At 41.1% G+C, this 14,663-nt stretch overlaps 1 protein-coding gene across 2 annotated transcripts in view; it reads right to left on the reverse strand.

Annotated features, from left to right (window-relative positions):
* Positions 1-14,663, reverse strand: part of ctnnd2a (catenin (cadherin-associated protein), delta 2a) — a 191,463-nt gene that overhangs the window by 99,317 nt on the left and 77,483 nt on the right. For both annotated transcript variants that reach the window (XM_076080665.1, XM_076080664.1), the window contains exons 7-10: positions 14,338-14,551; positions 13,886-14,003; positions 11,818-11,950; positions 7,263-7,436 (exon numbers count right to left, since the gene is read on the reverse strand). In XM_076080665.1, the coding sequence (XP_075936780.1) occupies positions 7,263-7,436; positions 11,818-11,950; positions 13,886-14,003; positions 14,338-14,551 (639 nt within the window). The remainder of the gene's footprint in view (positions 1-7,262; positions 7,437-11,817; positions 11,951-13,885; positions 14,004-14,337; positions 14,552-14,663) is intronic.

Genomic DNA, 14,663 nt, shown 5'->3' on the forward strand with positions numbered 1-14,663 from the left:
GTCTTTCTCCGAGCATGCCACTTAGACACAGCAGGGGCCCCAGGCCAGTGGCTGTTGCTAAATGTTCATGCTGGACATGAAGGACAATGGTGAAAGTCATGAAAAGTCCAACCGAAGGATGGTCCATTTGGCATACAGCCACTGCACGTTACACACTCATGTATGGCACAAATAAAACAAAATAGTCTAATGATGTCTAATGTAACATTTTGAAATACCTTGTATTTAATAGATACAATACAAGTTAACTTGACTTGTCGCTAAGAAAATCTTCTAGCCTCACAAATTGCTTTATGGCATGAAGCCAATATCTGAGACCAATATCCTGGAAAAACAAGACACCACCATTTAGGTGCATCACAGTACCTACACTAAATGATCCCAGTTATAGGAAACATGGCCGTTCAGTTGTTAGCACTGTTGCCTTACGGCAAAGGATTGGACTCTGAGAGCTGGGGCCCTTTCTGTATTGCGTTTATGTGGAGGTCTTCCGGGTGCTCCTTTTCCCGACCACAGCCCAAAGAGATGCAAGTGAGGTGGACTGGACACTCTTCATCACCCGCGGTGCATGTGAACCCTTCTCCCCTGTGTGTTACCTGCCTCTCGGCAGTATGCTGCAGCCCCCCCCCCCCCCCCCCCACAACCCTGAATACGATAAGATGGATGGATTTCACACTTAACTTGAACATGACTTACATTTGATGTTGATTCAGTATAAATAATATAGTGACAGTGAAACGGTTTTAGAGAAAGAGGGCGAAAAGGATTGTTGATGTTAAAGATATCCACAGTTGTGAGGGCAGGTTATTTATATGCATTCATGGTACAATACGGGACAATGGGGAGACTAAGACCACGGAGGCAATAAGCAATGTATATAATGATAAACTGTGAATCAATTAATGAATGAAACACGTTTTGAACAGCAGATATGAAGGTTTCGTTGTCATTTAATAAAGACAGTCATTGCTGTCTTTTGTGCTGACTTCCAGTGTATCGGTGTGATCTCTGAGGACAAAAACAAATGAATGTTTCTTTCACCGGTTATGAAATCATTACTGCTGATAAAACAGAGAATATGCTAATCATGTGAACTGAGATAGCGCTGGACACGAGTAGAATGTGCTGATGTGTGCGTGTTTCTGTGCACGCTTTGTGCACGTGTGGTATGAACAATATTAGAGGACACTGATGTGTGTGTGTGTGTACTTGTGAACACACAGAGAGAGGGTGGTGCGGGGTGACTAGCACCGACTTCACTTAAACCTACATTTAGGAAGTGCCATATGTTTTCGCAAGGGAAAGAATTTGTGCTGATCTGGAGAGTAAGTCAGATGCTTTGAGCTGGTAATTAAAGCTTTCTGAGGCTTCAGCAAAAACTCACTGTAAATAAGTTTAAGCCACCACAGAAGTAACCTGGAATAAACTTAGAAATGTAGTTGTTGTCCACTATCACACCACTAAGTTGAACAGTACTGTAGGTCATAGTTGCATTGCCTGTCAGAGTTCAGTCCTTCTGTTAAAAAGCAGACTACAGCAGAGAAAAATCACATTGTTATACACATGAATGTGCAGAGGAATAAATCACTTTCCATTTCCTTCCTTTCACCGCTCCTTCTTTTGTCCCCTTTCCTTCCTTCCTTCATTTCCTGTTTCAAAATGTTAACATCAAACTGATTCTATCAAAATTAAGATTAGTCATATACTGGACATTTAAACATCACTTTATAAGTAAAAACAAAATTTACAAATAGGTCTTCACTGGTGTTTAAACGACCGTAGGTTCATTAAAAGATCAGCAGGATCAGGGGCCAAGCTGAAATTGATCCTGGCCAAACAAATCTAATCTGACCTGGTGACAGAGCGAGCCTGGTGAGCGACACACTAAAGTGTCTTGGGGGGACGCTTCACACAAAAGGTCCAACAATGCTGCAGCACTTTAGTTCCCTACTAACTGATAAAAGGACTGGTGATTTAGATCTACTGAGACTGGCCAATTCCCCCTGCTACTCACTCTGCCCCTATTTCAACCATGCACTCGCTACCATCGGTGACACATGATAATTACAAGTAAAAAGACAGTAATAACTACCATTATTACTGGTGATATAATATATACATTTCTATTTTATGAAACCTTGTCTAAACAATGTCTTGAGGCCATTCGCTAAAATGTGTATGTATGCTTGTACATGTATGCACACTTTTTAATATGCGTTTAAAAAAAGGTACAAAGAATGTTTAAAACGCTGAATGAGGTAACACACTGGTGATTGAGCCTGTGGCACGCTAATGAAAGCCCTTGCATTTCGCAGCATTACAAACTGCAGTGTCTGTCGTGGAATAATCACAAGCGGCGGCATTGTTTAGATCTCTGGGAAGTGAGATCTTAAAACACACCTGCAATAAAAGAGTATCGCCATATAGATGAAAGAAACGAGAATGAGACGCAGATCTTTGAGATTGTAACTATAAAAATCCATCAGTTATATCCGTATAAATGAACACACACACAGTCCAAGTGGCTATAATTAGTATCACAAACCCCATTTTGGGTGGGGACATATGCTTCTTTTCTCTTAAGGATCTGTCACTTTCTCTATTCAATAGTGGCTCTGGACTTGTCCTGCCTACTGGCCAGAAGAGAAGCACAAGAACTGCATCCCCTCTCCCGTCCTCTTCGTCTTTACCTCCTCTCTTGGGCTTGTTTTTTCTCTCTGGCTCTCATCTCTCTCCTCCATCACGCTCCCTGCTCTGTCCCCCTCATTAGGATGTCAGATCTCATTACAGAAGTAACACAGCAGATTTAAAGGGGAAAGCAGATTGGTTTAATGGTTTGATGCAAAGCCTTCCTCATATTTCATCTCCTCCTTTTTACTGTGCACGTGTACCGTATGTGTGCACATTCAGGCGAAATGAGTCGGTGCTAAAGAGCTGCAATTTTAAGCGAAAATAATCCTGCCATGGTTTCGAGAAACATAACACACACACATACACACACACACACACACGCGCGCGCGCTTACGTGAATTGATCCCTTGTCTTGGGAACTGCATGGATTTAATCGCAGGAAGCTAATGTTAAGAAGTGTGTGTTCACATATTCTGTGATTCTTGCAACACCATAGCCCTCACTGCATTCATCCAAAAATAGACAGAAAAGAAAACACGCTATGTTACCAGAGAGTAATTATTCATCTGCAAAAATCCGCGGCCATCCTCATTTAGAAGAGGAGTCAGTAAAACAAGGCTGAGGTGGCAGAGGCTGAGCTGCATCAGACCAAAGAGATATGCCCAAACATCAAAGATTATGCCAAGAATTTACACAGACAAAAAACAAATCGAAAATCAGCCTCTGGACTGACCCAGGAATGGTTTATCGAAAGTAAAGTTTAGAATATCCAAGAAGAGGCTCTTAATTTGAAAAGCTCTTGGAGTGGGTGCAGAATAAAACACCGTCCATGGTGTTGTCTGGTTAGCAGTTGATAAGGTATAAACACTCAAACAAAACCACAGGACTGGCCAGAGTATTATTTCCAAAAATGTGATGCAAAATTAATAGAAAGTCTGACTCAAAATGCAATTTCCCAATTGTTCCCGTAACACTTTGCATCATATGCGTATCTAGTTCTGTTAATGGCTGAGAAAATACAACCTTGTTTTTACCACGGCTCAGTGATTAATGGTTGTGGAAGAATTTATGTCTGTCTCCTTCAAAGATACTGGAGGGAGCAATGTTAAACGACATAACAGTCCTTATCAACAGCCATAGCTCAACCTGGCTACGAGATGCACCTAACAAATAGTCGCGGCAATGAATCTACCCATTCTCTCTGTCGCTACCTGAGCTACATGCGGGTCTGATGATAAGCCATTAAAGAGAAAAAGGTGCCACATCCATTCAGAGCTGATGCTGTTCCCAGTGGTGAGTCATTAATACAGACCAAGATAGCTTTGATGAAACAAGGAGGGAAGGTAGAAAGGCAAAAACGTAAGACCACAGGCAGGAGGGGAGGAAGAAAAAAGGAAGGAAGTAAGGAGGGAAGGTCAGAGGAAAGGAGGGAGGAAGAAGAGAGAAGGAGGGCAAGATTCCACCGCTCTCTGAATAAGTAGACTAGGTGAAATGAAGGAGAGAAACAATAAAAGAAAGAGAAGGGTAGAAATGCATATGTAAAAAGGTAGAAAATAGTAAGAGAAGGTAGAAAATAGTAAGAGGCAGAAGGAATGAAGGGTCACTAAAGAGAGTAGAGAGAGCTTTACTGATGTCAGAAACAGGGAGGATGTAGAGAAGAAAAGAAACAAATGACGTGACAAACTACACACAATGTCTTTATGGAAAAAATAAACATGTGTAAACCACATCCTGAGGCTTTTTTGTTCATGCTGTGATTCATCTTTGTAGCAGAATGAATGTGTACGGATGTGTGTGTGTGTGTGTGTGTGTTAGAGATGCTGTGACCATGCAGGAATAATCGCTGTAAATAGGCCACATTAACCTGCAGTCCTCTGGGGCGCTGGCCTGGTTTAATCCAAGAATGAAACGTTGCTCACTGCCTACACACACGCATAGTGCAAAAAATCCAGACACACACTCATACTTGCACAATATATGGTGTATATATGTATATATGGTGCTGTGCGTGGATGTGTGGGTGTGCTGGGTAGATAGGAAAAGAGGATGAAGAGGTTAAGACATCAGTTAGTGAGAATACGGTCACTGAAGAAGGGTGTGAGCATGAGAGAGAGGCTTGGCCATGATACAGACATACACACAGTCAAACAGATGGAGCAGATGTTTAATAGAAATAGAAACCTTTTTAGATTTTTCTCAGTTGTATTTACTGTAGATGTGGTGACAATACTGTTGATGTAACACAGCCTGGCCAGGCGAACAATGAACTTCGAAGTGAACTGAGCTGTGAAGAGTACGGAGGAATGGAAACTGAGCAGACAGACAGGTTAACCAATTGACAGTTTTCTAAACTGGACCTGACTGAATTGTCAAGTGTGTTGTCAAACTGCTGTCCACTCCGCTGCAGACTTTTGACAGGTCTGCTGGTGTTCTTACTACACGAGTCCCAAGTTACTGAAAATAGAAAATAAATCCTCAGCAATGAGCCCCACTGTTAATAAAAATGTAAAAACAATGTTTACAATCTGGTTTGTTGACATTTGACCTCTACAAACTCACAAATGTTGATTCAATCTGGAGTTGACCACACTATGTGTCTGTTTTACTTGCTTCTTCTTCGTGTCCTGCTTGCTCCCTATTTCCTTCCACCTGTCTCTCTGTCCTCAACTGGAAACTATAAAAAAAAAAACAGTGCATGAACAATTATAGTCACTTAAATGGCTTTTGTTGTATCATGCGGCTCCTCTTCATAGTTAAGTGTCCAGTTAAGTAATGTGAAGGCCCACGCTCTCAATGAATACTGTGAGCTTCATTTCACTGCAAGTGCCTGGTTTAAATTGGCCTTGAATTAGCCTGACACTGTGCACCGTATATATAGACCCACTGACTACAAATTTATGTTTGAAATACACGCGCAAACGTCTCCATTCTCATCCCACCGCAGGAATGACTTACAGCATTAATTACATTGATCCATGCCAGTTTAATGAACCAATAATGTGAGCCTGCCATTGCTAAGAAAAGACGCTATGACATAATTAATGACTTACCGCTCACCATGTCAGCACAGCCCTTATCAGTTCTCTATGTGCTATCACTCTGTGCTATTATGAATCCTTATTAGACAACCTCCTCGTCACTGCACAGACTATTACCATGAATTTTAAAACACGCTGCGCCAAGGCCAAGCCTTCAACAGCCCAGTGACGTGAAGGCGCGGTTCATCTTCAGTGTGTGGATTTAGCACGGTAGTTACATGGGCCAAGAACACAAGGGGGGAAATATACTCTGACGGAGGATTTAGTTTAAACAACATGAGACAATTAAAATACTGTATCATTGGAGAAGCGTATTGTAAACCTCAAGCATTGCAATTAAATGTACACAGTCTAATCCACAGTCTATTGATTTTTGTAGCTGCAGTACAAATTTCCTTTGTGAGCTTTCTCATACCCTTCTATTGAAACAAATACAAGGCGCAGTAAATTATAGATAGCAGTGGATCCTCTCTGTGCACTTCTGAAGAGCACTTGTTTAATTAATTCCTGCTTGCAAAGACAATCGCTGTATGAATTGTTCTGGATTTCACTGACAGTTATCAGAGCACTGCAATGTGCTTCAAAAGCTTCTACTCTGTGTTTAAAGGCAACTCTGGTTCCTCTTAAGTGAGTCAAACTGATCAACTCAAACGCTGGTCTGGAGTGGCACATTTAGTGCTATGATTCTGACCCAAATGCTAATGATAGCTATTAAGGCTAGGCTGGTTAATGACATCGAGGGAGCTGTGAACGTGGCGTGACCGACTTGGGTGTTTTCATGTGGGTATGATACGGTAATGGGATTACCACGGCGTACCTAAACCCACATTGAGATAAACTCAATGAGGCCCTATTAAAAACACATTGCTGGCAACAATGGAGTTACGTAGAGAGCGGGTGCGAATGAGTGTGTGTGTGTGTGACTGTGTGACTTTGATAGAAAATGTGAACAACTGTGCTTCATTCCCAACTGCGAAACAAGTAACCCCAACAAAAGAGTCATCGATGGCTTTATTCTCTCTTATGTACTTTCTCCATTTGTCCCCGGGTCGGATGGAGTTGTTGGAAATGTGCACGAGTAACTACACAGCATAAAAAACGAGAATAAATCAAAACAGGAAAAGGGCTGCAACATTCAACTCATGTGGGGAAAAAAATGGCCTAATGTGTGTTGTTGCATCTTTATATTATTTATACCTGACACTGTAAGTGAGCATCAATCAACATGAGGTGAATGCGTGCTGCTGTGTGACATAAAATGACGTAAACGGATGTAAATTTAGCTCCTAATGAGCACATCATTTGCCTCCTCAGACAAGTTTGTCCGAGCTCCATTATTATGTTTCCATAAAGGCAGATTCAAGTCAGACCTTGTTGTCCTTCTGCAGTGTCTGCAGGGAAGGGGGTCTTTGCCACAAGAACATTGGTCAAAAGTATGCCTTTAAGTCTTAAGGTACTGAGAAGTTGTAGGATACATTTTAGTTTCAAACTAAAACAAACACACACAGCATATGAAGTTAAAAAAAACACAAAAAATGCTAAACTTAAACTCCATAGCTGTAACTAATTATACAAATGCAGGGACGGCCTTACCGGTGTTGTTGCGATAGGGGCCTGTGTCCGGCCCCTGGCTCTGGCTAAGACTCCTCATGGGGCCCTTGTTGTGGTAGACACGTTCTTCATAGATGGGATCAATGTGGTGCTCTGGGGACCCCAAGGGCCGAAGGGGCTCCTGACTGTGCTGACTACTGTAGGAGCCACGAGAGCCTGGAGAAAAGAGAGCGAGAGAGAGAGAGAAAAAAGATGTAAGGAAGATAGGTAGAGAGGATGAAAGAAGGAGGATAAAAGGAGGGAAAGGCAAATTGCAAGACGGGGTACGGTATGGGAGGTAAGGAAGGGTGGTACATGGGAATTAAACAGAAGGACTTTAAAGAAAAATTAAGGAAAGAAGAAGAGGAAGGGAAGGTGGGTTCCATTTGTATGCACGAAATGGAAAGACAGTGTAATGGGAAGGCAGTGATCGGCACCACAGAGGATGGAGAGGGTAGAAACTAGGTATACAGAGGATGTGAAAGAAAGCGAATAAAGAAATTGAAAAGGGAAAAGTGAATGTAGCAGAAGATGATGAGTACACACACGAGAGACAAGGTAAAAGAAAAGGAACAGGTGTAGAGATGATGGCTGAAAGAGTGTAACAGTAATAATGAGAGGGAAGCAAAGGAGAGGAACACAGCACTCGACTCAACAACAAGCAGGCCTCTGTCTTTAGACTTGTCCATTTTAACCCCGGACCATTTCTTTTTAGCTGCTATAGAGTGAGTGTTACAAGGCACCAAGTGACAGAGAGCACACTATTTATATGGTGGACAGATAAGGTTGATGTGTGTGTGTGTGTGTATGAGGGGTAGGGCAAGCGGTGAGTTAGTGATGCACCAAGTCGAAGTAGAGAAAGAAATGACAGAAAAATAAAGAGACATGCATAGCAACACATGAGATAGGAAGAAATAGGCAGATATTAAGAGAGGCAGAGAAAAAAGATCAAGAGAAAGGGATGCCTCTGTATTTCATTTTTTTTAATCTCCAAGGAACACATTGCTGGTCGTCAGCTATAAAATAATGAGATGTAGTGTCCCCCCTCTTGCTCTGTGTCTGGCAGGAATCCCACAGACACAGGGCAAGGAAGACATTGACAGCAGGCATTTGTTCAGTACATTACACAGCAGAACAATTGTAAGGCCTCCCTCTGAAAACACGGAGCTAAATTAAAATTAGGAAGGAGAAGAAAAGGAGGGGACTGGGGGAGTAGGACAATGAGTTAGCAGGGCTTAGGTGACATAGCAGTGAAAAGAAGTGCACACACACACACACACACTCATATATACACAGCTGTGACTGAGGGAAAGAGAGATCTCCCAGTCGAGCTAACGTTGTATCATATCGCATTAGCCCTCAATCGATGGAAAGTCACGTGCCAAGCATTTTCCAGCGGACGAAGGGGGACGAGTGCAGAGCTTCAAGACTCAGATTCAGACCTCCGTGTGTATCCGCCATCAACTTAACCTCACCAGCCTTCAGATCATATCAGAAGGCAAAGCATGTGAGGCCTAGTCATACAGTACCATGTAGCCATGCTCTAGTTTTTGTTGCAGCTTGGGATCTGTGTCTACTTCTTGTTTTGACCGTCCAACAAAGCAGACAAGTCCAAGAGAGTATTTTAAAGCTGAATGATAGTGAATACTCAAACAGAAATACACAGCAGGAATCTGTTACCCTAAACCTCTTTATCGAACAGCCTACGATAGGATGGTGCAAGCACCTTTTAGGAAGAACAAAAAGCCTGCCTGCATTTCCTGTACTATACACAATGGAAAATGATAAAGTAGCGGTGGGCCTCATTATACCTGTTTTGAGCATGACTGTGGCAAAGAAGCTATTGCGTTTTGTGTGCCGTCCTCCTTTCAACAGGGAGGTTAACGGACTTGCCGGTTTACCTCCTTGCTAATGAAAAGGTAGGCTGTCGCCTGTCACACTCTGCTAGCCGGCAGCAGAGACGGCAAACCGAAAGATGAAGACAGAGTCGGAATACGGCAGTGAGAAAAGAAGGAAAGGGAGATGGAGAGAATTTGAGAGAAAATGACAGAAATGGACGGCCATTGAGCTCAATTGAAATGAGGCGAATCTGGAGACAGATAGAGGAAAACCAAGCAAGAACGAGGCAGAGATGGTCAGCATATTCATTAAGGAGCGCTAATTAGAGTCATGGACACACCCATTAACGGCATGACTCATCCCAGCTCTCTCTCTCTCTTCCTTCATCCCTTTCGTCTTTGAAGTCTCGGGGAGTCGGTTTTATTTCTTTATTCATTTATTTTTTTAACTCACAAGGGCCCACTCGTGGATGTACTGACCTCTTTCTTTCAAAGGGAGAGGGAACTTTAAGAAGAGAAGATAGAATGATGTAGAGAGAGAGAAATAGGCAGATGCCCTCCCATGATATTTTATTCTGCAAAATATTTAAAAAGGATAAGAAAATGTAAAAACCAACTCTGGTCCCTTGATGCCTCTGTCCTGTTTGTATAGTTTACAAGAAAGCAAACTAAATGTCACACCTGCAGTAAAAAAAAAAAAATATGACATTCTTGCGCTTTCATATGTAACCATGTACAGTACCTACTGTCATCTTACCAAGAAACTATCATATTGGTCCAACAATTTTCTGGACAAATAAAACAGAACTATAAAAATGTCGAAGGCAGTTGTGCCCGAGGCTTCAATGTCAACCACCAGTCAGTGTTGATGCCAATGAAGCCGAATCTCTAAATATTAAGCCATTTCTCAGTTGAATTTACTGGTAACTTGTAATTATGATGCTTGAAGAGCTTCATTTCTTTTCCAGGTTATGCTATTGTGTCACTATTGCAACATTTAGAAACAGTGGACTGTATCACTCAGGCCCTTCATGCAGGAAGCACAGAGAGGACATTTCTTTTTTTTAGGCGATTTCGGTTTTTTACGCAGCTTAACCCCACTGTAGGTGAGGTGCTATAGAGCTGTTAAGTGCCTCTCCAAACAAGCCAGCCACATGAACTCTACTGTGTTTTTTTTCCCAGGAGGAAGTTGCCCGCTGAGAATAAGCTCACTTCTAACTCAAAGTATCGCCAAATAATTCGTGGTTGTTAGGATTTTGGAAATATGGTGAGTCCCAGAAATTACAGACAAGTATTTGAAAGTAAATATCTTGCATTTCCAGGATTGATCTGTGGACTTCAAATTGTTCTTGTACAATCAACCTCAACATGCTAGTCCAAGCATATGAAAGGAAATTCTGATGAACATATGACCAAGGTCTGTTATTTATAGTGACAGGCAGATCTCTTTTTCCATGGGTACTCGTCCTGTTCAGCCTCGTCCTTTCCTTTCTTCTTCATTTAAAGTCTTCAGAAGAGATGAAACTGCAGGCGTTGATTCAAGATCCCAGTTATGCCCTCAGGGTAAAGCATGAAGGTCATGTTCTTCATCAATATAGCTCCAAGTTTAAAGGGCTAATCATTTAACTCACGCCGGAGCTTCAAAACACTACCACCTGGTTTAATCAGGATTAATCTCGTCAAATAAATCTTGAACCCGCATGAAAAATTGAAAACACTCAATCTAAAAAGATAAATAAACTTGTGGCAAAGGAGGCTGTTAACAGAGCCATTAAAAATGGTGAAGATCTTTACTATGCTAAGCTCACTGAATGTCCATATTTACATTGAAGAAGAAGAAAAAATAAATAAAAAGAAGAAAAAGTCAAAAAATCAACACAGATTTCCAAAATCTGTTTAAACCCCTTAAAGTATTACTGAGACAAGTAACATAGATATTTGTCTGCATTTCCATGACTTTGTAATCATGAATGAATATTTTCTAATTGCATGACATTTTAGTAAAGCCAAATGAAAAAGGAAGGCTATCAAAAACTACTTTTAGTCTGAATGGCACTTGTAATACAAGCCTTGAGAATTAAAAGTCCTTGAAATAATGGGTTATCTATCATTGAAACAGGCACAGACAGAGAACCTCAAATTAAATTGTACACACTGGACCATTAAAAGTTTCCACGACACAGTTTCATTTTCAGTTTGATATTCAGCCAACTCAATTTTGTAGAGTCAAGAGAGAAAGCCATTAACTTGTCAATGCAGCTGCAGGGGCAAATAAAAGCCCGCTGCTGCATGTACTGAGAGACCAGTGTCATCCTAATACATTCAGCTCCCAGACGCAGTAAATAGATCTTATTCGACAACACAATTAGACTCAGCATCACTCTAATCTTCTTAAAGCAGGTCTCTGTCTGGTAGTCACAACAGACCTGTTCATAAGCAGTTTAAAGTACACAAATGAAACTGCAGAACAGCTAGTGCGTCTTCTTCATGAAGGGCAGCCACGGAGAAGCTCTGACGCCTCTCGTGAATTATGGACAAGTGCTGCGATATATATGGAGTAGATAACTCTAAGATACCAACCACAACACATCGAGGTGCTTATCAAACGATTGACTAATTCATTCGACTTGAATGTAGAACTGGACTTTCTTAGAATGGCCATGAGATATATTGAAATGTACACGTGGATGTTAAGACGGCATGAGTGTGTGAACTCCCACCTGCCAGACTGCCAGGCCTCTGCAGTGTAGCCGTAGCGTAGAGCTCGTGGGAGATCTTGTACTGGTCAGAAGCGTGGTGAGCTGCCAGTCGTTTGGGAGACAGAGTGGCATAGCTCCCTATGCCCGAACTCATCTGCAAAGACAAGAGGTTTTTTTTGTTGTTGTTACTTTCAAATATTATAAATTCACTCATTGTAAATGATCTATTGGTGAAATACTTCTTGGAAGATTGCAATGTTTTGGCAGCTAAATATGTCAAATATTTGTCAATATCTAAGTGAGAAACTTTTATAAAACGGGCTTATAAATTCAAATTTGCACTATGTGTGAACCATGTGACCACTTAGAGTTAAGAATGTAATTTACATTGAAAACACCCACGCACAAAATACTTTTCATCACGCTACAGTGTGAGATATTGAACATAAGCAACCAACACATTTACCTCAGGCTCCAGGGTTTAGATAAGGTGCTATTTGAAGATTACCCATTTGATGAAGTTAAGACATGTATAGATTTTTGTCTGAAGATATGACTCAATTTGTAATTGATCTAGAGGTGCAGTACGCCATTCTTTGTCATGATTAAAGATCCGACAAAGCACAAAATTAAATAATCTTTGATCGAACAACCAGCCGGTTAGCATCAATTAATAGTATGACTACACCATATCATAGTTACATAGAACGGTACGACTGTCAATTACTGTTCAAGAAATACCAATACTGGGCATTAGCACTGTAAATATTGTACATTGAAATATAATCGTTGTGCTATTATGCTGCTTATATTAGGCATTGTCAAATCACTTTTAAAATCTACTGCCTGTAGAATATCTTGCTCTGTAATTAAAAACTAGAAACGTGTAGAAAACCATAAAAGAAAATATAAATTGAGTCAAATACACAAATCCCTGCAAACAATATGATATGAGAGTAATTATCGAACCTGGTCAGGATAATATTTAACAGAGACTGGCCAGAGGAAACATCAACATTCTCATGATCTCACAATTTACCGACCGGAACTGTTTTTAAACTGGTTTCGATCTTGTCCCTCAGAAAGACAAATCTTGGTACTTTTGCGGATCGTGCACGAAGAAAATATGATTTTCCCTTTGGTGATGTTCAGGGAAGCTATATTGGTCCTCTCGTTTTTTTTAATATGCTCCCTTTAGGTAACATCATCAGAGAATCTTATCCTAATTTTCACAGTTGCGCTGATGATACGCAGCTGTATATTTCGCCTGAGCCTGAGGACGACAATGCCTTGTGTCCCATGACTACTGGGACGGCTGCAGAAATAAATTGGATGAGCATTAACTTCTTGAAACTAAGCAAATATAAAACTAAAATACCCTTCGTTGGCCCCCAAGCTGAACAGATCTACTCTCTTGCAAACTTATCCATTTGGCTCCCGAGAATAAATCAGAACTAAAATGGGCTTTGTCCTAGGTTCAGAATTAAATTTTCACATATAAAGAAGGCAACCGAAACAGCTTTTTATTACTTAAGAATCATTGCCAACGTTCGGCCTTTCCTACCCTATAAAGATGCTGAAAAAACGTATTCATGTAATACTCTTTATACTTATCTTCCAAAACAGTCAATTGACTGCTACTCTCCATTAGTTCCAAGAATATTTTAGAATAGATTATAAGGTTATTTTACTTGTTTTTAAAGCTCTTAATTGTTTGGGACTTGCCTACATGGCAGACTCTCATTTTTTTAGCCTTCGTGAGCTCTCAGATCTTCTACAACACTGCTTTTTTTTACAAATTATCTAATTTGTATTATTCTTGGTGGTCTTATTTTACTGTCTATCTACCTGTGTTTGACTGTGTTATATATATATTTTTTTGAGCTAACAGCTTTTGCATTAAAAGTGCTCTAAAAATGAAGATTGTATCATTACTATTATTGTTTTAACTCTAGTACTGTTGCAGTTGCCTTGGTTTCACTCATTAGCAATGTATTATTATCAGTAGCATTTGCAATGCAATGTGAATGCAGGGTGCGCATAAAAAAGTTGGCACCTACTACTCTGGTAAGACTGTAATATTCTGTACCTGGTGAAGAGGGGACGATGATGAGCTGGCCCCTCCCCCTGCTGCTGTAGAGTTGGGTGGAGATGCGACCCTCAGGGGAGACCCGCCCCCTCCTGCAGTTGTCACAGCAGCTGTGGTGCTGGAAGACAAATGGACAAAGAAACATCATTTCTATGAAAAATAATGACTTGAAATAATTCATTTATTTTCACATATACTGTAAAAACAGTGCTTGTATGTGAGTATTTTATAGTCACTGCATGCCGAAAGGCACTCCAAAGGTAATTATCCTTTCCATTCTATTCTATTCAATTACAGTCACTCATTGTTTATTTATCTCTGCTCTCTTACCGTCTGGAAAACCTATGAATGAGACTAATAAATCCAGTAATTTTTCCGCCTTCAAACACATCAGTGTTAACACCAATACATCAAAGTCAATAGCGATGTCAAAGTCCCTGTGGGTTTTCTACCTGTATGACTTGGCCAGTCGATTAGCAGGAGACTGCTTGCTGGGAGAGGAGGAGGAAGGCAGGCGCTGAGTGGTAGAGTACCCCGGAGCATCGGAGGCTGATCCCAGCCGTTGGAGTTTACCTGGGGAACCGGCTCCTGAGCCTCCTCCTCCTCCTCCAGACAGAGGGGAACCGACACGCTGGGCGGGTAAGGTGGAGCTGGAGTAGTAGATACCTGGAGAACACGGTAAGGGAGAGAGAATTCAACAGACGGGGGGAAAGCAAAATAATGAGTTAGAATGTAGCGATGCTTGCAACAGTCAGCCTGGGTGGGGGTCTTAAAAAGG

Source organism: Anarhichas minor, unplaced genomic scaffold, assembly GCF_050575085.1.
Source record: "Anarhichas minor isolate MPS153535 unplaced genomic scaffold, ASM5057508v1 ptg000074l, whole genome shotgun sequence".
NCBI classification, from domain to species: domain Eukaryota; kingdom Metazoa; phylum Chordata; class Actinopteri; order Perciformes; family Anarhichadidae; genus Anarhichas; species Anarhichas minor.